Source organism: Falco peregrinus, chromosome 8 (genome assembly GCF_023634155.1).
Source record: "Falco peregrinus isolate bFalPer1 chromosome 8, bFalPer1.pri, whole genome shotgun sequence".
Lineage (NCBI taxonomy): Eukaryota > Metazoa > Chordata > Aves > Falconiformes > Falconidae > Falco > Falco peregrinus.
Window position 1 is genome coordinate 59,695,754 of NC_073728.1, and position 26,618 is coordinate 59,722,371.

Here is a 26,618-nt window from a genome sequence, read left to right on the forward strand (position 1 = left end):
AAAATTCTTTCATACGCTCAGCCACGCCAAAGGCTTCATATGTTATTGATTAAACAAATACCCCCTGTTCCAGGATTTCAGCTGTTCTGAGTCTGGTGGTAACCTTAGTGGAACGACGAGTGCGACGGTCGATTGTGCGAGGAGGTGGGGAAATGCAACGCCCAGGCACTCACTCTTGCTGATCAATAAGCTATCCTTCAGGTCACACAGTGGCACTGCTTTTTCCACCGGCCGCTGCATCTTTGAGATGGGCTAAGCTCGTCCACCAGCTACGAAGTGCCGATGGCTCGTGGTCATTTGTTGGGGGTGATGATGATGATTCCCCCTTTTTTTTTATTTTATTTTTTTACTAATGTTAGGAGGGAGGAGGGTTAAACAAGAATTTCATTTTGACTCCTTCGCAGGCAATTAGCAACAGCTGCTGCTAGGGGAAGGGCGTGATGATTAACACAGTGACCTTTCCAAAGATCGGCATCCCTTCTCAGAGGGATTCCTTTCGGATGGACTTGCGAGCTGTTAGCGCGAGGCACAGAGTGGGATGCCTGGGTGCTTAAGGGTTTGGTGGAACAAGGTCTCTGTCTCACTATTAACATAATTAGGTTGTAATAAAAAGGAGGCTCCTGTTAGACTGTGAGGCATTTGCTCTGCTTCAGGATTTTCTGTTTCCTTGAAGCTCCAGAGCTGGGCCTTGCCAGCACCCACGGCAATGTGGTCCTGTGCGCGCCAGGCATCAGCTGTTTCTTCCGTGTTGTTTCAGTGCATGAGATTGTACTCACTAGCTTTGGTACACACTGTGACAAGGTGAAAGGGAAAGCGATCTGGTCTGGAGGTTTGCAGGTGGTGAGAGCCCAGCAAATCCGATTTGGGTTTGTACTGTCTGTGATGGCTTGCAATCCACCGTGAAGCTGGTAGCCACAAGCGACAAGTAAAAGAATCCATGGCATGATCCTGCCGAGACTGATGTGCCTGGACCCTGACGATACACAGCTGAGGCTGCAGGGGGTCCCTGCAAGTGCATTTTCAATACAGCGCAACAACACGCGTTCCGCTGCAAGTCTGTTCCTGCTGCCCTTAGGTGCATGCGAGAGTGTTTTCCCTGTCTGTGCCATGGAGGGACGGTGCATTGGCCAAATGCATCTTCTTTTAAACCATGCACAGGTGTGCTCAGTCAGGACAGACCATGGGTGCAAGCCCCCAGCCTTTCCCCATCACCTTTTTTGCCCCTTTCTTTCCACACATCCCCTTGCCCGGGTTTGCCTTGTGTGATGTTCTCACTTAAAAATCCTGTAAAGCTGCAATTATTTTGAGGTTTAATGACCCATGATTTCTGTAATGCCTTATTTTGTTCACTTTCAGCACGTTTTTATTCCCTAATCAAGTAAAGAGTATTAAAAAACCCACCAAGAACAAAGCCTTCACTTTCCATTTGAGAGAAAAATGCTTCGAAAGCTGTATTTGTGCTGCACAGGTAAATAATTAGATTGCCAATGAATTAGCTTCGCTTTGAAGACGAAAGCTGCAGTGCTCCTAATTAAGTTGTGAAGAGAGAGAAATGTGGGACCTTTCTCCCAAGAAATGGGGAAGAGGGGGGTTCCCAGCCCAGACAAGGCTAGGGACCACTGGCAGGGTGGCGATTTACCCCACTTTGGTCTCAGCCCCATCTCGTGGTGCCTCTGTGCTCGCAGCACCTTTCAGCTCTTTGACATTGTTTAAATTCCTCATTTCAGTGTTTTTCCATGGCAGTGAATTCAGAGAAATAATATACTTTCTCTGGGCAACGTATTTCCTTTTATCAGCTTCAAATTAATACTTGAATGGTTACTTATTCCTATATTTTGAGACAAGGAGAATGGAAATCTGTGATATATTTTCATTATATTGCTCTATTTTATATGCTTCTCATCGTGAGCTCTATTATTATATGCCCATCCTAAGATGAATAATCTCATATATTTTTTTCTTTCCTCACAGAGCAGAGGTTTTTTTCAGGCCTTTGATCATTCTCATCACCCTCTTCTAAAGCCCCTTTTAAGTCTGTAATAATATTCTTTTTCAGATGAGGTGAAAACTATTCTGGGATTAGGCAGCATCATTTTAATAATGTTATAATCTTCATACTATTATTCCCCGTCCTGTTCACTAAGCAGACTAACATCTTGTTTGCCTCCCTCTCCATTCCCCTTTTTATCCCTGGATTGCTGCTGCCTGCAGAGCAGCATCAAGACTGATACTCTGGTCTCCTTCCTAGTTAATATTGTTATTTGAGAAACGTGAAAAATACCTCGATTCCCCTGCTGATTAATTTGCATCTATCAGCTTTGGCATCAGGTTGCCATTTTGTTGCCTTTTCTCCTGGTCATTTGCTTATTTTGTGGCTTTGATGAACTTATCTCTGTGTCAGCTCCTGTTTGGCTGCTTCGCAAATTCATCGCCTTCTCCAGATCCTCACTAAATCTATTAGACAGTGAGTTTAATGCCAATCTGTGTGGCTTCCTCTTGATAGTTAACCTTTTGCTATGATGAAAATTCACTATTTAATTACGTCTTCTTTCTCTTTTAGCTCAGTGGCAGTGTTTGCCCTCTCCCCTTCTCCTCCTTAGCTGTTTGGCAGCAATATGAATTGCCGTCCGATTTCTCTGCCTTGGTTAAATCCCTTGGAGGGATCGATAAAACCCCAGGAAAAATCAGGACTAGTTCCTTTTGCAGGAGCTGATGGTGGTTTGCACCTACCAGGGATTTCCTTGCCCGCCAGCGCTTTTGTTCACAGCACGGTGAACCCCAGGGACGCACCGTGATCTCGGAGCATTCTGTGTCGCTCCATGCGATTCACCACGGAGCTGGGCTGCAGAGGGATCCCAGACCTCTGCTGCCCTGATCCTAGACATTTTAGGCAGAGGTGATGGGCATCACTGGTTGCTTTCCTCATTTTTGAGTTTCTGCAGCCTTGCTCTGGAGCTTGCAGCCCTCCTGCCCCTCCCTGGGGAGCGTTTTGGGGCTGGGCGCAGGCACCCCTGTGACCTGCTCTCCTTCTTGGCATTGCAATGGTCGCCATCCATGTGGTGGTTCACCATCCCCATTCCTGAAAATTTACTACTTAGGGCTTTAAAAGAAAAAAAAAGAAGCTTATTTTTGGAAGCATCTGTGTGAATGTTGTCTGAACGGGATCTTAAATGCAAACAGATGCTCCTACTTCGGAGTAATAAGGCACAGGGGATATGTATTTTCCTCTCTCCTTCTAGAGGACTGAATGTGCTGAGACAACATCAAACTCCAGCGAGGAGACATGCAACAGGATTATGATCAACACCTACTGCTGCAAAAAGAAGAAAGGGTGACTTAAGGGTGCCCATGTTCCCTCCTGGGTAGAGTGTCAGTGGAGGGATGCGTTGCATTTCTATCTCATTACGTGGAGCTGTGGAAGGTTGAAATGCTGTTAAATAATACTGCAGGCTCTTATTAAATGGCTATATTTAAAAAAGAAACAACCCTAACACACGCATTCACACAACTCATTGCAGCCAGTGGAAGTACTTTATTTGAGAATCATTTTTTCAGACAGGCTGACTTTTAATAAGCCTTTTGTTGCTGCTGATGTGTTAGCTCGGTGCGACAGCGGTGTAGTGGGATGCTTGAAGACAGCAGCCGCAGAGCTGAGCGGCTGGGTGGGTGCGGGCTCTGAGGGATCGCTGCCATCACCCAGCCTGGCAGCCAGCGCCTTCCGCTGGGTTTGGAGGTCAGTTACTGGTTTTTGTGACGTGCCGCAGGCTGGTGCTGCAGAACGGCTCTGTGTCTGCTCAGGACAGCGCTCGGGCACCGGCTCTGAGTTGGAGCGTAGCGATGGCACTGAGGGAGGCAGGCGTTGGGGCAGTGGTGGCATCGAGATGCGTTACTCGGCCACGATTCAGGATAGTTCTAGGTAGTGACTGAACTGGAACAAAGTGTAAACAAAGGGACATAAGGAGCTAAACCACAGGTGCTGGCTTTGATGACTGCTTTAACTGCCCGTGCCCACTGCGCTCAAGGCCAGGCTGGTTGGGGCTTGGGGCAGCCTGGGCTGGTGGCCGGTGTCCCTGCCCATGGAAGGGGGGTGGAACTGGGTGGTCTTTAAGGTCCCTTCAAACCCAAACCATTCTGTGGTTCTCTGATTATTATGACGGGGCTTGCCCATCAGTGCAAACTTGAAAAAGTTTCTTTAAAAACTTTTTTGCTTTAAAAAAAAAAAGTTAAAGAAGCTTATAATAAAGGAACCTGGGGTGTATTTTTATAAGCAGCAACTAGAAAATGTCTGTTTTGACTCAGTATCCAGGCAGTTTGGGACGCAGGGGAGATGTAATTGTCACATAATGTTTACTGAACAAAGCATCCATGTTTGCTGTGTGGTGGTAGCACTGCTGAAATGCTCGCTCCTTCTGAGGGGGTGAATCAGCCCCAGCAGGGTAGTTGCAACTGCTGGAGCCTTTTGGGAGGTTCACCCTGCCAGATACTGTCCGCTCCCCCAAATCTGTCCTTGATGGGGTTTCATTGTTGCTCAGCATGTCTTGGTGTTCAACTCCTTAACGCAAACCAAGTACTCAGTGGCTGCATATATCCTACACTGCCAAAATATTTATGATTTTAAAGGATGAGTCTGAGACTGGGAACAATGGTCCGTTGACTCATGGAAGGGGAGGCGATATATGTCTCATCTTGCTCATCAGGAGCACAGTTAGTGTTCCTTTAGATTTGAAGGAAAAGACCTGCTCAGTCTTCACCCTGCCTGGAAAAGGCAGTGACTTTTGGAGAGTATTTTGGGTGCTGAACTATCTTCTCTTTTTCTTTCTGCTACTTAAGAGAATATTTTTAGTGTCACAACTTAGCTGTAGCAGCTCCACATACTCCAGCAGAGTTGCTTCCCAGTGGGTTTTTAGGGGATGCTTTTTGTTGATCGTGAGTCTCTAAAGCTGGTTTCTTCCTTCTACAGCCAGATAAGCAAAGGGCAACATTTTGTTTTTAATGGTATGGAATGTTCACTGTGGAGTTACTGCTGAGCCCTGTGTACCTGTGTGCGAAGTGTCTAACACCTGTGTGCTATGCTAGCCATCAGATTTCCATGTAAAGCAGGACTGTCCTTTTTGTGCATCTCAGGAGCTGAATTTAATTCACTGATATGGCATGGTAAGTCCTTATATCCATTTTAATGGTCCAGTGAAATTCTGTTAGCAAAATACCTAATGCATGTTGTGATTCAATTGGGGCAATCTAGAGTGTAATGCGTGGAGTGGTGCCAGCATTATATAAATCATTAAACATCAAAACGTAGAAAAAAAAAATAAAATCCCTATTCATCATCTAACTCCAAGAGCTCCTGTAAATGGCTGGGGACGAAGCCAGGCGTGGGCAGCACAGGCGTCTGGCTGCGACGGGGATGGTGGCGAGCTGGGGTGGGGTGGCTCGCCAGCCTGGCTCCCCATGCTTCACCAGCTGCATTTTTGGGTAACGTAGGTGCTGTAGCATGGGGAGGGGGTTGTTGTGTGCTCTAGAGTGCCCCCAGGCCTTTGCAAGTCCTAGAGGGAGAACAGTTATTTGCTAAAGGCATGCTTTAAATAAAACAAAGGAGGATAGTCATTGCAGAGAAATTTTCTGTAGGCAGTTTGATTTTCTGCTCCAACTCTGTTTGCGTTGTGAACTGGGCACCACACTTTGTTTCGGCTCTTTTGGCCCTGGGAACTTTTGTAGCAGACAGGTCAAAAGGTGCTGTTGTGCTCTTGAAGCCAAGATTTTATAAAGATAAACGGTTTAGAGGTTTGTGGGTTGTTTTTAGTTTTTAAACAAAGTCTTTTGAAAGTCTTCCTAATGAGAAGCAAATCCAGCTCTCAAAGACTTTGCATTTGCTTTTGAAATTATTGAATTGGAGGGAAATCGCTGGCTTTGGCGATGGGTCTGCTCTGCTGGGAGAGGTTATCTGCAGAGAACAAAACCAAAAGTAATTGGTCCTGAAATACAGACATGTTTAAAATGCACCGCAGGCTCCCTGGGAGGTTGGAGTGCAATCTGAAAGACTAACGCAGAATACAGAATTACAATGTTCCTGACACTCTGTGTGTGTATATATGTGTGTGTGTATATATATATAGGGATGATCATGTGAGATTTCAAGGTGGGGGGTTTATTGGCTTTATTTGTGCCCATCTGCTGGTTTAGGATCAGATTAGGTATTTTGCTTTCACCTGAAAACTGACAATGGACAAGCGGAGTGGACACAGATGTCCCAGCCCTCACCTCTGCTAGCAAACATGGTTTGCACTTGATAGTCATTTAAGTAAGAACGAGGCCACAGTATTGTCCATGATGGAGAGATATATATAAATATACTTTTACATATATATATATATAATACTTTTTATTAAATGGGTGCAGTCTTGGATGGACAAAAGCCTTTGGGAAGGCTGCAGAAGATCAGCTCTGTGGACCCCCCATAAGGCTGCTGGGGGGCAGCCCATAGCCCATACCAGTGTGTGCCCACCCGCTGTGCACCGCTGCATCCCGGCTGCTGGGAATGGCACCCATTCGAGCCACCCCTGCCTGCTGCTTCCCAGCGGGTCCCATCCTTGCTCAGCAAACCCGGCGCAGGGTGCTCGGCTGGAGGGCCCCCACTAAAAAAATGAATCCTGGCAGCCGCATCTGGGTGCAGCCAAGGGGCGAGAAGGCAGCAGGGTGGGGAGCTGCCGGTCAGTGAGTGATGCTCAGCCGGCCGCTTCCTACAGCCGCTGTCCCTCTGCCGCAGGCTGCTCCCCCCTCCAGAGATGCACCCCCAGATCTGCTCTGGTGAGCGCTGGGATGGACAGATGGCAGCCAGCGCTTGGCGGTGCCCAGCGCTGCCTGCCCTGCCCTGCGGAGAGCCGGCTTGCGGGGAGCTGCTGGATGCAGGCTCGGAGCCTTGCACCCAGCCTGTTTGCAAAGGTGGCGTGTGGGAGGCTGGGGAGTGCAAGTACTGGGCACGGCAGGGTGAGACGTGGGTTGTTGGCAGGGACTGGGCATGCACGACATGTGCGGCGAGTACCACAGGTCTGGGAGGTTTCTGGTCTCCCAGCTCTGTCCTGCGGACCGTCGCCTAACACCGACTTTCCCTCTTTATTAAACCAGTGTATTTTAAGCCCGAAGCAATGTGTTATCTCTCCAGAAAAAGTAAGATGAGTCTTTTTTTTTTTAATATAGTTATAGCTAGGAGTTCTTGTCCTGCAGTGCTTGAGTCTGGAGATATTTTAAGAGCTCTGCTATCTTGTGCTGGGAGGGAATACAATAAATATGTAGATCGGGAATGCTGCTGCTGCTTTGGAAGGTGAGGAAAGAGTCTGTGCTGAACTGACACTAGCTAAAAAATTTGTTCAGCCCAATTAGCAGCAAATCACTTCTGCGTCCAGCCTTGCTTGTAGAGGTGGGAGCCAATTTCCCCCCGCCCTCATCCTCTGCTGCCCTTGGTGTTTTTTCAGAGCCCTCCCTGGCTGAGCAGCCGAGGGCTTTTGCGGGGACGGCAGAGCTGCATCCACATGTCATTGCGGACTAACAAGTGCAAAATGGCATTACTGGAAATTCATGGGAAACTGTACACCCAGCTTGGGCTTTGTCTCGGACTGCTCAAGCTGTCACCAGAACTGGCCGCGATCGATCAGCTTTTAAATTTCATGAAATTTTAATTAAAGAATGGAAAGCCTACGAAGACATCGTAGGACAAGAGCACTGGAAACAAATACAATTTCCCTTCCAACCATTAGCCAGAAAAGCAGCAAATGGTTGACTGCACATCACCATTGCAGTCTAATGAAAAGTACAGCTCTTGGCTTCGGCGGGCAGGTCATTAGTGACTGAATAATCAGTGACATTTCCCTTCTAAATCTGACACAAACGAAGTGCAGTGCTCTGGAAAAAGCCATTAAGCGCAAAGCCTTGCCTTTACTCTGCTCCAGGTGTTGCAGAACAAGATCTAATGGCAGCCTTTAGCAGTGATTTGGCTTTGATAGCATCCATGGGATAGTAACCCCTCGGTACGCCGAGAGCTAAATGCTTCTAGCCTTGCACAAGCATGGTTCCTGCCACCGTGTCATGCAGAAACAGAAAGGGAGACTTGTTCCTTGCTGGTGTTCACAGATGCAGCCAGTAAAAGATACAAGTAGGAAAACCTATGATCTAGAGTACTGGGAAGCTGAAAGGTAATTCATACATCTGAGAGGTACCAGCAGGCAAAGGTCCGGCTCATCATGGAGTCAATTTAAAGCCTGGCATCCGCCTGTGAATTCCTGTGGCACCTCCCAAAGCTGGGTGTTAACATGTTTTCCTGCAAATTTTTAAATGCTTTCTCGATGGGAGTGGAGAGCAAGCAGCACCACACAGGAAAAAGGAAGGACTGGTCTTATTTATGTCTGTCCCTCGGCTTTGAATGATGTGTTGTCAGATGGACGGAGTAATCAAATGAGTGTAACTTCCTCTGCTCCTTCCCCCCGTGCCAGTGGCTTTGAAAATAATGCTGAAAGGTTAATAGGAGCCAGGCTGTCCTGGAGAGAGTTTAAGTGAGTCTTTAAGAAGTTTTTTTGGGGGGAAGAGACCCCATGGGGGAAACTTTTCCTAGGCAAAAGCATTACCAGGAGCTGGACTGGGAAGCACCGTTGTCTTGGAAACTCTTGTGTTTTGGAGCTGGGTATGTCTGATCTTCAAAATTCCTTTTTCTTTTTCTTTATGGACCCTAAAATAGAAGTTGTCAATGCAGTCAGTGTATCTTTTTTCAATGGCTCTGATTTATATTTAGCCCTGTGTTGGGAAGTTTCAGTGCGGTATTTTTGGTCATTAGCTCTCCTGGTCGTGTTTGGGCTAAGGGTCTACTATTCAGTGGATAAATCTGGTTTGGGTGTAGTTCTTTGAGTTATAGCCTTACTGAAAACACATGAGTGACCACAGATAAAAGTGTATTTTTAATGAGTAGTTTCATTACTAATGGGGTAAAAAAAAGCCTGGGCAAGTTCATTACTGACTAACCGATTCCACTCCCAGCTACTGTATAGTTAGTTCCAGTTGAAAGCTCTTGATAGTTTTCTTTCTTTAAAAGGGCATGGTGATAAGATGTTGTTTCAAAATAAAAAGCTTTGTTACCCTATTTAAAAATGTCTTTTTTATATATTACATTATGATGCATCCTTAAGACGCATATCCAAACACTTGGATCTATATAAGCATCCAGGCAGCTATTGCCATGTGATATTCTTTATCCTGCCATGTTTTGGAGAGGTTAGATTCCCAAAAATCCCTTTTGGCCGTTAGAATTTGGAACTGTCTTCCGAAGCTGGAGGAGGTGCTGTCCCTGCCCTTGTCTCACTGCAGAGCAGCATCCCCCTTGCCAGCATCTTGCTTTCCATCACCCAGTGTCATTTGGGAGATGTCCTGTGCCATCTGGAGAAGGCTTTTGAGATGTTGTCCAGAGGTTCTCCCAAATTACCCATTTGAAAACCCTTTGATGTGTGCTCTTAAAACTCTTTCTTTTGTGTGCCATAAGGAAACCAAAGCAAGGAGCAAGGCGATTAAAAATACTGAACATGTTCCTTGGGTTTGTCATGGCTTTAACAGGCCGTCATCGTCATCACCAGTGCTTTCAGTTCTTTTTTGCTTGACTCTGGTTCCCTGCTGCTTGTTCCAGTGGTGGCCGTCTCATGCACCCAAGCTTCTGGAGCTACAGAGAGATACAGAATGCTGCTTGTAAAATTAATGCCAGAGCTGACTCCCCTTTACTAAGTATATAGTGAAGAAGAACTACCATGCAACTTTTTTTTTGCTGCATGCTTTGCTCACAGAGAACCAGGTTGTATTTCTGCATGACCTGGAAACCTAAGTTAAAGAGAAAAATGGGAGTTGCTTTTTAATTGTAGTTCTGCAGCTTAAACTGGCCTCTCTCCAACTTGGTCACCAGTGGGTGCGTGCTGGACCACAGCTCCCTAAATCCATGTTTTAAGGATTGTGGAGGTAGGAGTGATGGGCTGATGTTCAGAGTGCAGGGGAAAACACTGCCCTCTCTTCTTCACCCGCAGGTGACGTTGTGGACATCTACCAACGGGAGTTTCTCGCCCTCCGGGACCGACTGCACGCAGCCGAGCAGGAGAGCCTGAAGCGCTCCAAGGAGCTCAACCTGGTCCTGGAGGAGATCAAGAGAGCTATCTCGGAGAAACAGGCCCTGCGGGATATAAACCGGACCTGGAGCAGCTTATCTGGTGAATAAACAGAGAAGTTGAGGATCTCGGGCTGTGTTGAAGCTGTTGCTATTGAGGAGGTAGAGAGGTGTGCGTGCGTGTGCGTGTGTGCGGGGCTGCCCACAGGACGTGCTCTCCTCTCCCCCGGCGCCAGCAAATGGTGGAGTTCAGAGGGACTTGGGAACTCTTAAACTCCTGTTTAATTAGAGGTGCATATGCATCATTAAACACTGAGATTTGCCTCTGCCGAGATATTTGCCAATTTGCTTGCTTACAAGCTTTTTCTTTTTTTTTCTTGCAAGTCATACGTGCCGTTTCCTATGGCTGTATTGAATCCATATGGAAAATGGGTATCCAAAGAGAGAGGAGAGGAAGGAGTTAGGCTGGCTGAGCACCCCTCGCCACTTTATTTGTTCTTTTTTTTTTAAGTTGCTCAGTTGAAGAAAATTGGATCTCTATGTAAAGATCCGATTTGACCTTCATTTTATCTTCATTCTCCCCCTTCCTTCCCAAATATTTTGGGACTTCTTTAAGGCCCTCATGACTCCTGCTGAACTTTAATTGGGTTTGTGGTAGCATGTTAAAGGTTGGCCTGATTTTTTGTAACCCAGCAGTAGTCTCGGGTGGCCAGGCTGCTCTAAAAAGGCTTTTTGCCTTGCAGTCTTTTCCGACCTACCGTGCCTTGCAATTGATTCCCTTTTCCTTTTTAAGACGAAACCAAGTTAAAACTGTGGAATATCACCAACAAGAATGTGCTGCACCTTCCCACCATCTTCCATCATTTGCCACATTTGCTGTCAAAGGAGAACAGTCTGCAGCCAGCCGTGCATGTGGGACAGGGGCGCACTGGAGGTAAATGGGAATTAGTGCTGCTTCTGGTGCTCTTCCTCACCTTGGTGCCTGTCCCTCCCCTTTCCTCCGGGCCTGGCTGTGGTACAGATACGAGCAGGACTGGAGGAACGGCTGCATGCATCATGCAAGCTTCCTTGGTATGGTGACACACGGGGTGGGTAAGCCATGTCACAGCTGCGAATCTACAGGGAAGTGCTGTCTGTGCTCTCAACGGGCACTAAAATGTTCCCGATGCTTCTGCCAGATGTTTTGTGCTGCTTGCCATCTCCAGAGTGCTCTGGGCTTTGCCTGGAAGGTGGTCAGATGAAAGCATAGTTTGCAGAGTGCTTCATAAAGACTGTAATCCATTTTACGAGACAAATCCCATCTGGAATAGGACTTTGATTACTAGATGATTGCCCCCTGCTCCCAAATCCCAACCCAAAGCCAAAGACCTGACTTGCCCTTCCTAAACTGAGGTGCTTCTTGCCACGGGAGGGGTTTGGAGAACAAGAGTGGTCTTGAAGTTGCCGTTCATAGGCTGAAAAGGCCCCTAGGAGAGGGAAGGGGTTTGGCTGTTCCCTTAGGCTTCAGTCTTTCAGGGAGAAAAAGAGTCTGTCTGGCTGTGCCGTGGGTGCCCTGCCAGCCTGGCACACTGGGGTGCTGCTGGTTGGTACTGGGCTGGGGGACAGGAGTGTGGGAAAGCTACGTAGCACAGAACCCGCCAACCTGCTGATCACGGCTGGTTATTAATGACGGTGTGGCACTGAGCAGGTGAGCCGCAAGGCGGTCACGGGAGCGGAGCAAAGTGTCTTGTCCCAGCACACACACCCCCTCTAAAATCTCTCCGTGGCCCTGGGCAGTGTCCGTCGTGATGGGAATCCCCAGCGTGAAGCGGGAGGTGCATTCCTACCTCACAGACACCCTCAACTCCCTCATCTCAGAGCTCACTCAGCAGGAGAAGGAGGACTCCGTCATCGTCGTCCTCATCGCCGAGGTAAGACGGAGCTTTGCCTGTTTACCCCGTTTCCCTGCCCCCCATCCCATGCCATCCCATCCCGCACCCTGCCCCGCGGGGCGGCTGCCCACCCGGAGGCCAGTCTGCGCTTGCCAGGGCCACTGAGCCCAGCCTGGGGCTGCGTCCGACCGGGATTGTTGGGTGCATCCCCCGAAGCACCGGCTGAGCAGAGAGGGTCAGGCTGTCAGCAGGCAAACCCGTCACGTTAGCGGCTGCCAGCACGGCACGTGCCTTTGTCTTTCCGATCTAAATTGGGGTTGTTACAAGGTGCTCGGGTGGTTATTCCTAAAATGTGTCGGAGCAGACGCATGGCTGTGCCCAGGAGCCTGCTGCTCCTGAAGCAGCTTCATTTCTCCACGTACCTGTAAGACAGCACTAACCTCCACTCAAAAGAGCCCACTGATTCGGGGATGAAACTAATATCCCTCTTTGTACTGGTGTCTGGAGCCCAGAATCAGTTGCTGAATCCCAGGGCTAAAGAGCCTTGATACGTTAATCCACAAGAGCTGCTTTTATCTATGCGTTTAGATGGTTTTTTTTTCTCCATGGCTTCTCCCTCAGGATTACTTTCTTGAGCCTGAAGTGCATTTGTCTTAATTTCCAGAAATCCGGTGAGAAAGATAAACCTCAGTAACATGTTACTGGGAGCAGAACAAAGATAAATGCTTGGGTTTTCTGCCTGTTTATCCGTAATTTGATGGTTTGATTAGCATTTGGCCATCAGGTCTCTGGCTGTTATCTTGTACAAGGAGAAGGTGTGCACAGGTGGGTGCAGCCCGCAGTGCCGGGGACCGGGGTCGGTCCTGGCTGTCATTTCCCCTTGAGCCAGGACAGCTCTGATGGCTGTTTTCACAGCGGGTGAGTTAAAGCGTGAGGTGTGTTAAGCAACATGACCAAAAACATCTCCTCTTTTAGACTGCGGTTATATTTTTTTAGTTGACTTGAAAATAGGGTGCACGCTGTGCTGGCAGCTCCTGACTCCGTGTGTACCTGTGATGAGGGAAGTGAACAATGAATAAATTAATTCTGATACCATGAATTGCAGGAGCATACACACCATATCCCAGTAGCGCCAACAGTACTAGTTGCAGATCACCACCGTCACTGTCCTCTCTTGCCAAGTTTGCTCTTGCAGCTACACAACGTCCTCCTGTGCAAGTGCCAACCACCACTGTGCTGGCTCTGCCTCTTCCCACGGGTTTCCCGATGTACCTCCGCTTGGTGATGCTTGTTAGGGCTCCTCAGGCATGGGATAAAGCGTAAATAGTGGGTGAGGTGGCATGAACCTGGTTATGGAGCTATGATGCTGGTTCATGTGGAGATTCAGGACAAGTGGAACCACTGAATGTCCTTCTTGGAATGGGGGACTCCTCATTTCCGAGTGCCACCACTAGCCACCATGGGTACCAGTTGGGCTGCCTGGGAGAGCTGGGGGTCCTTGGCTGGCACAGGAGAGCCCCGGGGCCAGCTGGCCGGCTTGGCTGGCACCGACCCACCATTTCAGTTATGAAAGTTATTTCAACTTGGAGCAGAGCTGCGTGTTTGCTCCCAAAACCAGGAGCATCTTCACTGCCTCTGTTTTTCCCATTGCTGCTTTATTGACAACACTGGGGTAAGAAATCAGTCCAGCACCAGGAGCCTGAGCCCTGTTTGGGAAAGGGACCTTTTTTATGTTGAGAAAACCCTCCTTTGTCACTGTTCCGGAGTAGGAGCACTGTCCTCAGCTTGTGACACACACCTCTGGTGTCTCCCTTCTCACCTCCACCCCAGTGCCAAGCACAGCAGCTGCTGTCCCAGCTTCTGCAATGCTGCATCTGCATATCCACCCGGGACACATGATCCCATGATCTGTGCAACCACCCAAAACAATGCCGCCACCAAGAAACAGGCACCACTTTTGCTCCTGGGTCTCCTGCCTTCCTGGATTTTGTTTTCCCGGTCACTGTGCAGATGGTTTCTGTCTGGTGCCTGTCCCTGTGTTTGCACTTATCTCGCCTGCAGATAGCAGCATGCGACCTTTGCCTCCCAACTGTTAGGGGTTGCCAGGTTGATTGTGGGAACAAACTGTATTTTTTTTTAAGGAAGAAAGGCATCAAAATGAACCTGAAATGAAAAATACACGCTTATAAATAGACCCCTCTTTTTCACAAAAGGGGCGGAGATCCTTTTCTGCCAAGAGTATTCACTTGGATGAAAGCCAACATGTATAGAGAAAAAAAAATAAACAGCCCAGGAGTTAACACTTTGTGCAAACACGGTGCTGGCAGGGGCAGAAGGGCGGGAGAGCATGTGGGGAAGATGTGCAGGGTGTTGAGTCCTTTGAGTGGATTTTGGTGTGTGATGCCTTCGGTTAACGCTGGCCACAAAGCGGGGCTCCTGGGAGGTGGGCAGCAATGGGGAGAGCGGTTAAACTGGATAAAGGAGACGTGAAGGTGAATGAGGGTGGTGCAGAGGTGCTGACAGTACCCCTGGGGTTGGGTCCTCATGGGGGCACAGGCTGAGGCTGAAGGATGTAACACTGCTTATCTTTTGTTTTCAGACAGATCCGCAGTACACAGCCGGAGTGGCAGAAAATATCAAAAATTTGTAAGCACTTCCAAATGACTATAGTGGTAAAGTCTGTGCCTGTAGCAAGGCTAGGGAATGGCTTCATTAAGGAGCAGATACACACTTTTCTGCTTCCCTTTTGTATTTTGTTGTTGTTGTTGTTTGGGGGGTGTGTGTCTGTTCTTAAAACTCTGGGCTGTCTTTGCTTCCACTTTCTGTTTGTTCTAAAATGCATCCCCTATATAGCTTCCAGGAGGCTGCTTTGTGCTCATAGTATTTAACACGCATGGTCATGCCGTTTCATTTTGCTCTTTCTGTCCTGTGGCATTGGGAGAAGATGGATTATGTAGATTTCCAGAGATCCTGGCAATTGTTTCTGTGTCTAGTGCAGCCCTCTACCTGCTCTGCGGAGTCAGAGCAGCTGGGCAGCGTGGTAAGCACAGCCAAATGCCTCTGTTGTATTTTGCTTTGCAATCCATGATCCATTTTTCTTCCCACTCCAGCCTGTTTGTTTTTCCCTTGTTCTGGGCACTAGTTACATTTGTCTCTCACACTAGCTGCTATTTATGTCCTGGAGTCTTAGTGGCTTTTGCAGCTTTGTCTGTAGCTGCTTAAGCAGAAGCCGGTGATGGATTATTAACTGTGAGCCCGGCCAGGCATTAGCAGCATCAGAGCTTGGAGGCAGAAGAAAAAGGTGGTGAGAGAAGGGGCTGTGACTCCCGTCCAGCTCCTGCGATTGCGTGTTTCCAAAGGATCGCAGTTGCCATAAGAAGGAGATGCAAAAGGGCAGCACATCCTCGCGGCGCCCTGCATCCCGAGCCAATGATGGGAGAGGGGCTGGGAGCTGCACGGAGCGTGGTGTTCCGGGCCCTTGCAGAAGAGCTGAGACAGAGCCCTCCATCTTGCTGTGCCGGAGCTGGCAGAGCTCCCCTCCTTCTGCCTGCTGGCAGGAGGACGCACTTATCCCGGGGATAATGGACTGATTGTCCAGTGGATCCCGATGAAATTACTGGGCGCTGCTGCAGAGAGTGCCTCTGCGTAGAAGGCCTGAAACTTTAATTGACTTAATGATTTGATTTCTCACCGCCCCCCTCTCCAGCGCCTCCTGCCCCTCCCTGATTCACAGAAATTATTTTTCTTCCAAATTGAATTGCGGTGGCGTGGGGCCAGGGCAGGCTGAGGTTGTGTCACAGGAGGGAGAAGGTCATTGCTGCTTCAGTACAGGTTTTGTCACCTCTGTGAGAAGCTTCTGTTTCACTGCTGCTCGGGGAAAGGAAGGTTTGAAAATGCTAGCTGAAAATCTTGCCAGTCCCAAGGAGGGAAAAAGGAAGGGAAAAATAAGTGAGAAGTTTTTGGCAGTCTCGCTGCTCTGTCTCCCTCTGCCCCATCTCCTGTCCTCCAGGCTCTGCACAAACAAAGGAAACCAGCCTCACTCACACCCTGTGTTCTCAAAAAGGCAGTATAAAAATAACTGGTTTTCCTGCTTATCTCTCCCAGTTACAGTAATCTCTGGGTATTGCTTGCAAAGCTGTTGTAGGTACCTATGTTTCAGATGGGTGACTTTTTTTTCTGTTTGAATTTGACTCTTTAAAGGGTTTTTAACTGCATTATAGGGAAAATAGATGCTGGTTTTATCAGCATGAGGGAACTAGGTAGAATTCCTGCTGGCCGTCCTAACTACGGCACAGCAGTGTTTTAAGTAACATCAGAAATGCATAACATAATCTCTGCAAAATGGCTTTTAATTACTGATGCATTTGGAAAATCTCTAAATGCTGGTAATGCCAGCAAGTCCTTTCACTGGTGTACCAGTCTGCAGGTCCATTTAATCCTGTAGAGAGTACATGGTGCTCGGGGATGGTCTTTAAAGCTGACCTGTGTATGCGTGTGGCAGGGAGGAGGGATGCTGCTGGGGGGGGGGGGGAGGGGGGCACACACATGTGGGGCTATTAGGGACCATGGGAGGGAGAAAGCAGCTTTAAAACTCTGTGGCAGTCCCTGCTGATGTTCTTCCATGAGGCCTGAAAGTCCACTAGCTGCTGGGGAAGTTTTATCTCAGAGGTGGTATTTTTTGTTTGGTTCTGTGGCTTAGTGTTTACGCAGCAATTTAGTCTATGAGGTGGTGTGTCAGACATGGAGGTATTTGTTTACTGCTGCTTTTCTCCCTCAGATTCCCAAAGGAAATACACTCAGGTCTCCTGGAGGTAATTTCCCCATCTCCACATTTCTATCCTGATTTCTCCCACCTGCGGGAATCCTTTGGGGACCCCAAGGAAAGAGTCAGGTAAGAATCAATGAATGAGCTTCAAAACAAACAAGCCCTGAATTAAGTTACTGCAGCATCTTCCCCCCTGACTCCAGCAGGGAAATCTCTTCAGCAGGGCCAGGCGAGGCCCTTCAGCTTGTGTTGTCCAAGAGCTGGAAGGAGGTGGGGGAGGGGTACGGACTGGCACCGGGGTTGCAGGGTTTGCCTGGCGCTGCGGTGTTTCCATCACTGAGCAAGGGGGTCCTTTTAACCCAGATGATGTTCATTTTGGAACTCTGGAGTTTTCCAGTAACTCTCAGCTGACCAGTTTGAGACCAAACAGGAGAGGCTGCGTGCCATCCCCTCCTCCAAGAGCCGTGCCACCTTCCCAGCTCAAACCCAGCCTCGGCTGGCCCCCCTGCGCAGCCCACGTTCCCAGGGGAGATTGGCGCTCCCATCACATTTGTCTCTTGCAGGTGGAGGACAAAGCAGAACCTCGACTACTGCTTTTTAATGATGTATGCCCAGTCCAAAGGCATCTATTACGTGCAGGTGGGTTCGGTGCAGGGGGCAAAGGGGAGGGGTGTGTACCTGTGAGTTCACTGTGGCTCATACCCAGCTTAGAGAGGGCAAGGAGCGTGTCCAGTTGTGTGATGCCGCAGAGTGGGAGCAGGTTTTAACAACAGCTAGGTTTCTAAGATGCTTTAGACCTGGAGGCCTTCTGCCTAGGGGGAGCAGGAATCCTTGTTTCGTTTACCTGATAGATTGGGTGAGAAAGATCTGCTTGGAGCATCGTCCAAAATAAACTGGGGCTGTGCCAAAGCTTTCCTCTGGTCTGTGGTGTGATTGCTCTACACAGAGAGGTTCTTTACTGGAACCTGGATGGGTCCTTGGCATTGAGTGTCCTTTCCTCTTGCAGCTGGAGGATGATATTGTGGCCAAACCGAACTATCTCAGCACAATGAAGAACTTTGCCTTGCAGCAGCCCTCTGAGGAGTGGATGATCCTGGAGTTTTCTCAGTTGGGGTTTATCGGTAATGATGTTCTCCCCTGCTCACCCCGGTCCCATCAGGCATGGGCACAAGTGCCTGCTGGCTCTTGCAAGCACTTCTGCTCTATGTCCAGTGAGTTGTCCCCACAAGACAGTGAAATACTTGGACTTGATCCCTCCTTATTTTTGCAGTGGCCCTTGTGATTGCACAGGGGAGAAAGATCCTCACAGCTGGTACTGCTGATACGCACTTTTAATAAAAATAAACCTGGTCGGTGGCCCAGCTGACAGCCAAACATTTGAGATGTGACCAGTAGCTTTCAGGCTGGATGAGATCTGGAGTTGCCTAAGAGTGTACAAAAGGAAGTTTACATCAGCACAGAACTATTTTGGGAACGGCAGTACGTGGCTGCAGTAGCAGTTTGATCTGTTATTTTGGATACTGGTTTGACTGGCTTGAAACTTGTAGTTTTGGGGGCAGGAAATGGTCTGTCCTGCAGCTGGCTGGATGTTTTTCATCCTTATTTCTCCCTACTGAATGGAAGAGCTTTAGACCTTTTGATACTGCTGTGACCTGTGAGACTAATGCTTTCTAATTCTGCAATGAATATTAAATCCGGAACTGTATTAGCAATGCCGGCAATACTGGTACATAAAACAGAGCTGCATGCTATTTCCTTTACGTAGAGAGATGGACACATCCAGCCTCTGCAGCTCAGTCTCCCAAGTTTTTTCTTCCCAGCTCTGATTCTTGACTGTTTCATACTGTAGCTGCGCTCTCTCCTCTCTTTCTTGGTGCTGTAGGAAAAATGTTCAAGTCTCTGGATCTGAGCCTGATCGTGGAGTTCATCCTGATGTTCTATAAGGACAAACCCATTGACTGGCTGCTGGATCACATCCTTTGGGTGAAAGTCTGCAACCCTGAGAAAGATGCAGTACGTAAACAACCTCTGTTGAAGGGAAACCTTCTGTTGTGTGTGGGCAAATGTATACTCTGTCTGTGTCTCCAGAGGATCTTTTCTGTGAGCTCTGGTGCTAACTGACTTTGCACTGAGCTGTGCCATCCCTGTGGAGTGTGCCACAGGGTGTCCTTGTGGATTGTGTAAGCACAGACCTGGGAGTTCAGGCTTTTGTAGTCTGCAGCTGCCAGAAAAGGCATTATTTCTGCATCTGAGCACTAACAGGGTATTCCTCCTCCAGTCCTTGAGGAGAGTAGCCGTTCCCCATTCTTCTGTGTTGTTTTGCATTCTGGTGTGCTTCTTGCCTTGAAGCCATTCCCCACTCACTGTCTATAACCCCAGAATAACCCTTTGGCCCTGGGCTCATGTGCCGTACCCATCTGGAGCAGACACGCAGGCTGCCCAGAGAGCTCACCCCAGATAACCCAAGAGCAAGCCCGCCGTGCGTAATGTGCCAAAACGAAGCCAGAGCATGTGAACCCCTTGTCGGGGTTTCTAGGAGGGCGCAGAGCGGTGACATGGGCTCCATTTTCATACTGACATGTCATTTGCAGAGCCGTGTCTGCACAGAGCCATGCAGACAGCAGCGCAGGAGCCCCTGTGCCCTGCGGAGGTTGTGTTTGAACTCCCAGCAGCAGCAGCAGCAGCGAGGGGCTAAAGCGAGTGGGAAGGGCAGAGGAGGAGTGTGTGTGACAGCAAATGTAAGATGAGCTCATCACCAGATTCTCTCCTCTCTCCTCTCTGAACATATTGTATTTACTCATACACTCATTCACCCTCCTCCCCCGGCAGAGAATGAGCAGCGGAGCCCCCGTGCAGAGCCAGTCGCTTAAGACAGACCTCATGGCCACGGGTACTTAGCGGTGGCAAACGCCAGAGCATGTGGTCGCTCTGGGGATAAATGCTGTATTTATGTGTTGGGGTGAGGGGACAGGGCATCCTCAGGGCTCTGCAGAACTCAGGCAAGGATGTGGTTTAGTTTGGCCTGATCCTTGGCAGAGGCTGTGACATTGGCTCCAGTCCCCCGTGTGCAGCAGGACCAGTCTCAGGTGATGTCCATTGTGTCCTCCTGGCAGTTTAACCCATGTGCTCAGGTGCAGCAGAGCACTTCCCAGGCGTGTCTGGCAACCCCCAGGGTACTCACAGCCCTGGGCGAAGCTGGGGTAGCAGGATGGTGGGATGGAGCTGGGAACGATGCTGCTGTCTGTGCCCTTCCTTCAAAACCTTCAGCTTGAGTGTTGATTAAATGCAGATCCTGCTGCGCAGGATCATCTTCTCCTTAACTCATCTTCACTCATCTTCTCCTACCTGGCAGAGCCAAGGTTTTCCCAGGGGAAACTGCAAACCTCTTAAATGTGTTGCCTTTTTAAAAATTAACCTACTTTCTGTGTGAATTTCTGGCTCCTTTCCCCCACTGTTTGCATGATTAACTCTGCACAGCGCCCTTTCAAACATGGCTTTCCCTTGTAAATCCCACTGTGCAGAATCAAATTGGTAGCAGGGAGGATTTGTCTTTTTGATTGAAAGTTTGTTTGACCTGTGCTTTTGGTAAGTGCTTTGCCTGCTCTGGATGTATTCTGCTCTTTCTTTTTCAACTAATTTTAGACTTACCTGGGGTAGAGCTGTGTGAAAGGATGACCTTCTTACCACCAGCTGAGCCATTTCCCCCTCCTGGCTTGAGTGACGGCGCTGCCTTCAGTCAGCAAATGCTTCTTTAGCAGAAGGGGGAAAGGGGAGAAAGAGAAGTCAGGAGATGCTGTAGTTCCCTCCGGTCCCCTTCCTCCTCTCCCCATCCGGAGATCAGAACCGATGGGGTTGCATCTAGGGTTTCTGGCTATGAGTAGAGTCTCTCCCATTAGCATGGCTAGTTTTAATTTTCTAATGTAACGTGAGCTGGATTAGGGGATTATCTCCTCTGCAGCTCGCAGGGGTCATGCCTGGAATTTCCCAGCTCCCGGCATGGCGTCGGTGGCGGTGGCCGGTGCAGGCAGCCCATCGCAGGGACTCGGTGTGGCTGGCTGTCCCTGCTGTGCCTGCTTGGTGCCAGGCAGCCAGTGACACAGCACCTGGCAGCGGGATCCTGCCAGGGTTTCTCTGGGGTGGGAGGCTGCAAGATGGCAGTAGGGGTGCGCATCCATTTCTGTTCTTGGAAAAAGCAGAAGTCAGAAAAAAAAAAAGTTCCCTCTCCCTCCAGTTTTTAACCCTGTATTTTTGTCCTGCTCCCCCAGACTGAGAGGAATGAACTATTTTTAAAACGTGACCTCTTGTCTTGGTGCTCTGTGTTTTCCCCCTTTGTCCTTTATTCCCTTTCTGTCATCTCTCTCCACTCCGTGGAAAATCACTGGCTGGATCGGTGTTGCTTCTCAAAGTTTATTTACGTGGTGGGATGGGTGTGAAACAGTCAAACAGCTTTGACAACAGCACGTGCCATACATCTGCTTAACAACACCTGCCAACCAGCTGGAAACTCTGCCTGTCTGAAAAGAGCCTGCACTCGCTGCCTGCTCACCCAGGCTCTGCATCGTCCTGGGACTTACTGTACCTTCAGACATCGGTGATCCCGAGCTCTGAGTTGTAGGAAAGAAGCTTTCCCAGTAAGCCAAGGACAAAAGAAACTAAATCCTCTGGCTATCCTCACCTGACAGCACAGAGGAGATTTGCTCAGCGTTCATAAAGCTATGCAAGGAGAAATGAGCACATAAACTGGGGCGCTCCGGCTGCCCAACAGAGCCTGGTGGGTGAGCGGCCAAGAGGCACGGGCAGGTTCCCCCAGAGCGCAGCTAAAGGCTCTCTTGCCAAATTGAAGCCAAAATAACACAGAAAGGCATAGAGATGGCGAGGCAGGGTGTTATCCCTCCTTGTGCCCTTGCCCACTCCTCTCGTGGGTCACGGTTGACCACAGAGGTTTAAGCATGGAGCACTGTGGGGTTGTCTCATTTCAGAAACACTGCGACAGGCAGAAGGCAAACCTGAGGATTCGCTTCAAGCCCTCGCTCTTCCAGCATGTGGGAACCCACTCCTCCTTGGCTGGGAAGATACAGAAGCTGAAGGTGGGTACCAGCTGCCTGTCCGAGCCAGAGATGGCCTTTCTGCCAGGCTGGCAGGAACTGGCTGCTTTTGGGGTGGGGATATCAGTGACGGCAACTGGTGGGACAGTGGCAGCTGGATTGCTGTGCAGTGGTGGTCTTCTATTCTGAATTACGGTGAGGTCACGTAGCTCCTACTTCTCGTAATGGCAGTGACATGTACTAAGAGTCACTGCAAGCTTTTAAGCCTTGGTACTGGTCCTGGCCAGCCATCCTGAGTAACGAACCATGGTCCGGGCAAGTGATTTTGAAGCATCTGCTGAAAAACCCTGGGGAGAAAACTCCTGGATTGGTCTGACTTCCTTCCAGCCCCACTCCTTGTTGCTGGGATTTGCTGATAGGCAAACTAGAGCTTGCTGTGTAAGAGCTTAATTGTTTGTGTGTGTTGAAATGTCAACAAAATCGGGCTTCCCACAGCTATAGTGCAGGACCCATAGACAAGCATCCCTGGGCTACGCTCAGTCCTGTGTCTGTCCGATCCCCAGGCACATGGATGGTGTAATCCGGTTTGTATCGCGGTGCAGTCCCCGTCAGGCCATGTAATGCAGTAATTTTATGCTGTCATCAGCCTCCCAGCCACCTTCTCCTCTGGTGTAAGGAGTGTTCGCAGAGCTCCTGGGGCAGGGACATGCGTTTGGGGACACCTGGACAATGAAAGGTTCTTTGGTGCTGGATCAGAGCGCAGAGCAGTGGTGCTTCCCTGTGCTGCCTCTCCTGAAGTTGTGTCCTCCTGGGATCCAGCCACACATTGCCCTGGCTGGTGCCCTCCCCAGATCACTTCCATCATTCAGTGCTGTGTAAATTGAGAGCTTTTATTTTTTTTAAATTTTAAATTTAATTTAATCCTTGTCTCTGGGACCCCTGTTCCTGAATGAGTGAGAGCTTTTTTTTTTTGCTTTGCACCCACCAAGGACAAGGACTTTGGGAAGCAGGCCCTGCGGAAGGAGCACGTCAACCCTCCTGCGGAGGTAAGCACCAGCCTGAAGACCTACCAGCACTTCACCTTGGAGAAGGCTTACCTGCGGGAGGACTTCTTCTGGGCCTTCACTCCCACTGCCGGAGACTTCATCAGATTCAGATTCTTCAAACCACTCCGCATCGAAAGGCCAGTGCTTGGGGGGGTTGGGGGGGGGCACCAGGGTGTGTGTGGGGACACTCTGCTTTTGCTCTTCTGGCTCATGTTGAATTTCTTGCCCATCTCCTGCTTGGTTGCCCAGCAGGAGGGAGCGGTGTTCTTCCAGGGGGAGGATAATTTCACCCCTTTTTTGGTGGGGCCATGTTTGCCAGAGCCCTTTGCTTTCCTGCGCTTGTGAGCAAGCCATGATTTAGCTAACCTGGTGCAGGTCTCCTTCCAAACCACGTGCCTGTGGGCTTTCTGGGAAGGTGCCTGTGAAGTTGAGCTGTTTGATGGTTTGGCTGGGGTGAAAGCCACTGTGCCCCCCCTCCCCCCTCGCTCAGTGTGGGTATCTGTGGCTTTGGTCCCTGTCACAGGTTCTTCTTCCGCAGCGGGAACATCGAGCACCCAGAAGACAAACTCTTCAATACGACTGTGGAGGTTCTGCCGTTTGACGTAAGAGTTTTATTGAGAATTGAGCCGGGGGTGGAGTGGGAAGCAAAAGAGGTTTGAGAGAAGGGAACTGCTTAAAGCCGTCCGGGAAATCTTTACAAGACTCGAGTGCCTTGGAGCGGCGCTGGCTGGGAGCCAGGGGTCGCGCCTGCTGTGGTGCCACCTTGGGAGCGGGACCCTGCGCTGAGCAGTCGCTGTGGGAGCTGTGCCAGCCTGCGGGGGGGATGCTCAGGGGAGGGGTGGGACAGCTGCGGAGCTGGAGCCAGGATGGTGCTGTGGAAGCCGCAGCATGAGGGCAGCAAACGCCTTCTTGTTTGGGGGCACGAGGCTTGGGGTGACGGGCAGGGGGACGAGGTGCCACGGTGCTGCTGTGGCTTGGGACTTTTGGGTGGCTCTTGCCACTGGCCTTCCACAAAGCTCATCTCCTTCTGCAGAGCCTGCAGTCAGACAAGGAAGCCTTGCAGGAGGGAAGAGGCACAGCTGTCAAATACCGCAGGATGACGGATGGCTACATCCAGATAGGTACAGCAGGGCCGGGGGTGGTAAACTGCCGGCTGGGTTTGATCACCCAGCCCATATCCTTCAAGTGAATTGAGACCCTTGGTGCTGTTTGCTTGGCAAAGAGTAATTTCTGCTTGCCAGGAGCCAGGTCAGAACGGGATTTGTCATTGTCTTCTCCCCTCTTAGCCTAGGTGGCCTCTTCAGATAGTTTTCAGTCGTATGTTTCTGCCCATCTCTGCTCAGAGCTGGGGCTGAATTATTCAGATTATCCTTCTGCCTCATTTGGTGTTAAAAATCAGCACCGTGGGTGATTTCTGCTCTCCCTCCACAGCCTGTCTCGGTACTCACACCACTGGCAGCTGGGACTTTGTCTCCTGCCACCTGAGCTTGGTTTAGTGCTTGTCCTGCACTGGCCAAAACCCAGTGACTGTAGCCTACAGGGACCTGCTGGTACATGGTAAAGCCCTGGTGTCCCTGCTAAGACTTTTTATTTTTTTTTTAATAGACAAATAAGAGGAAAATTCCCTGGTCTGGGTAGCTTTTTGCCATTTTAGGATTCCTCTGCCCGCTGTCTGGTTTCTCCCAGTTGCATTTAAAAAAAAAAAAAAAAAAAAAAAAAAACCAAAAAAAAAACCCAAAAAAATCACATCCAAAAATGGGACATAGCAACACATTGAAACCTCGGTAGCACTATGGATGCAAGACTTGCCTCCATGGCATGGATACTGAACTGATATTTGCCTCTCACAGGATGGTGCTGCCCTCAGGCTGCTCTGCCCACCTCACACAGCAGTGATGTGTAGCCAAATACTCCTCATCACAGCAGTGATGTGTAGCCAAATACTCCCCATTTTGGTTTTAGCTGATCTTGCTGTTCCCCTAAGCCTAGCATTTTGCACTGTAGCGATGTCCAGGCTGCTGGTTTTCAGCCTGGCTTGTGTCAGGGCGTTGTGGGCAGGGGCTCCCACGGCTACTCCTGGTCCCTTTGGGGGGCCTGGATGCCAGAGAACTGGCCCCACATCACCGTGTGCTGTCCCCACCAGGCTCCTTCTCCAAGGGCATTGCAGAGGGCGAGGTGGATCCATCCTTCGGGCCGCTGGAAGCCATCAGGCTGTCCATCCAGACCGACTCCCCGGTGTGGATCATCTTGAGCGAGGTAAGCCGGGCTTCATCTGCAGAGGGACCCAGCCGCGGCTTCTCACTGACCCCAGCCCTCTCTTCCTGCAGATTTTTATCAAAAAAGCAGAGTGAAATGGGCCTGAGGAAGGGTGGACACGCATGGATCCCTGGTCCTTCTCCCTCCCCTCCTGCTCCCTCCTCCCTGCGGCACCAGGACAGCGCAGGACAGCTGCCGGGGGACGGCTGCGTGCTGTGGGGCCAGGACGTCACCTTGTCACCTTCTCCAGCAGAAGAGCAAACAGCGATGCCCTGTGCAGAGGGCTGGCTTTGCTCGGGCCGCACCGGCACAGCGAGAGCTTGGCGTCGGGATGAGCTTTAGCAAGTGTGCGGGATGGAAAGCACCTCCAGCCCAGGACAGGGCCACCTCCAGCCCAGGACAGGGCCACCTCCGGCTGCATCTGGGGACAGAGCGGGGGCTTGGTCACGTTGAGTCCTGCTGGGACAGAGGCGGTGGGGGACCCGGCTCTGCCTTGCTTTCGTCCAGGCAACAGCCCTGGCCACAGCCGAGGATTCAGTGGGGGTGAAGACTGACCCTCCTCCGGCAGAGGAGGAACGAATCCAAAGGGGTTGGAGCTATGAGTATGGCAGGGAAAACAAAAAAAAAACAAAACAAAACAAAAGCCACACTGTGCCTGCCAGCATTGAACACAGCCCCGTAACTCACGGTGAAGTCTCCAGTGTCTTCATGCCTTGAGGTGGAGTGCAGAAACCATCTTTTTTAAATAACGATTTCAGTTATGGATTGGTGTGAATTTTTGGGGGGAGAAAAAAAAAAGCAGAAGTAGCCCAGTTCAAAAATAGTAGGGATTAGTGTAAATCCCAATATCTTTTCAGCTATACACTGGAATGCATTATACTACTTTAATGTGCTGTATTTTTTATTATTGGATACATTTGATTTTTCCAGTACATCTCTATATATAAATATATAAAATAACGTGCACTGTAATAAAAGCTAAATTTAAACCTTTGGTGCAGCAGTGAGAGTCACTCGTGGCAGGAAGACACTGGCTCTGCTTGCCCAGGGCCAGTGGGCATCCCTGGGGGCCAGGGACCAGCTGCAGCCCCTGCACCCAAAAGGGGTGTCATTCCTCAGTGCTCACCAGTACCTGACATTCCCAAAGCATTGCTGGTGCTGGGGAAAGCTCTTAGAGCAGCCCGGTGGGAGACTGGGTATTTTTTGCCACAGGAACCTTCACCGGTTACTAAAAAAAGAAAAATTGGCTGGGTCTTTCCTTGGCAGGGCACGAGGAAGGTGCTTGGGCACCAGCACACCTAAGGGTGCAGTTGTGGAACAGTTGTCTTACAAAATATGTTGCTTTTTTTATACACACATACAACTTCACAAGGATATGCCTACATGAGTTACCTGCGAACACCGAGTTTGCAGTGGAAGCTGAAATCCAGAGAGAGGGCAAAAATCCTGCTGTGGGTCAGTGACAAATCAAAATCGTTCAAGTCAATGCCTGACACAGACTTTAGCATT

The 26,618-nt window shown here is 49.7% G+C and overlaps 1 protein-coding gene across 4 annotated transcripts in view; it reads left to right on the top strand.

The window, feature by feature from the left end:
* Positions 1 to 26,103, top strand: part of MGAT4B (alpha-1,3-mannosyl-glycoprotein 4-beta-N-acetylglucosaminyltransferase B) — a 51,900-nt gene extending 25,797 nt beyond the window's left edge. For 3 of the 4 annotated variants that reach the window (XM_055813219.1, XM_055813220.1, XM_027794311.2), the window contains 14 exons: positions 10,050 to 10,229; positions 10,920 to 11,060; positions 11,903 to 12,036; positions 14,597 to 14,643; positions 16,775 to 16,888; positions 17,326 to 17,401; positions 17,769 to 17,883; positions 18,645 to 18,775; positions 21,742 to 21,849; positions 22,797 to 22,990; positions 23,377 to 23,455; positions 23,887 to 23,974; positions 24,997 to 25,109; positions 25,181 to 26,103. In XM_055813219.1, coding sequence (XP_055669194.1) covers positions 10,050 to 10,229; positions 10,920 to 11,060; positions 11,903 to 12,036; positions 14,597 to 14,643; positions 16,775 to 16,888; positions 17,326 to 17,401; positions 17,769 to 17,883; positions 18,645 to 18,775; positions 21,742 to 21,849; positions 22,797 to 22,990; positions 23,377 to 23,455; positions 23,887 to 23,974; positions 24,997 to 25,109; positions 25,181 to 25,204 — 1,544 coding nt within the window. In that variant the 3' untranslated portion in view covers positions 25,205 to 26,103. Of the gene's footprint in view, positions 1 to 5,004; positions 5,155 to 10,049; positions 10,230 to 10,919; positions 11,061 to 11,902; positions 12,037 to 14,596; positions 14,644 to 16,774; positions 16,889 to 17,325; positions 17,402 to 17,768; positions 17,884 to 18,644; positions 18,776 to 21,741; positions 21,850 to 22,796; positions 22,991 to 23,376; positions 23,456 to 23,886; positions 23,975 to 24,996; positions 25,110 to 25,180 lie in introns of those variants that run through there. The other variant, XM_027794312.2, reaches the window with a different exon arrangement.
* The last annotated feature ends 515 nt before the right edge of the window (positions 26,104 to 26,618 follow it).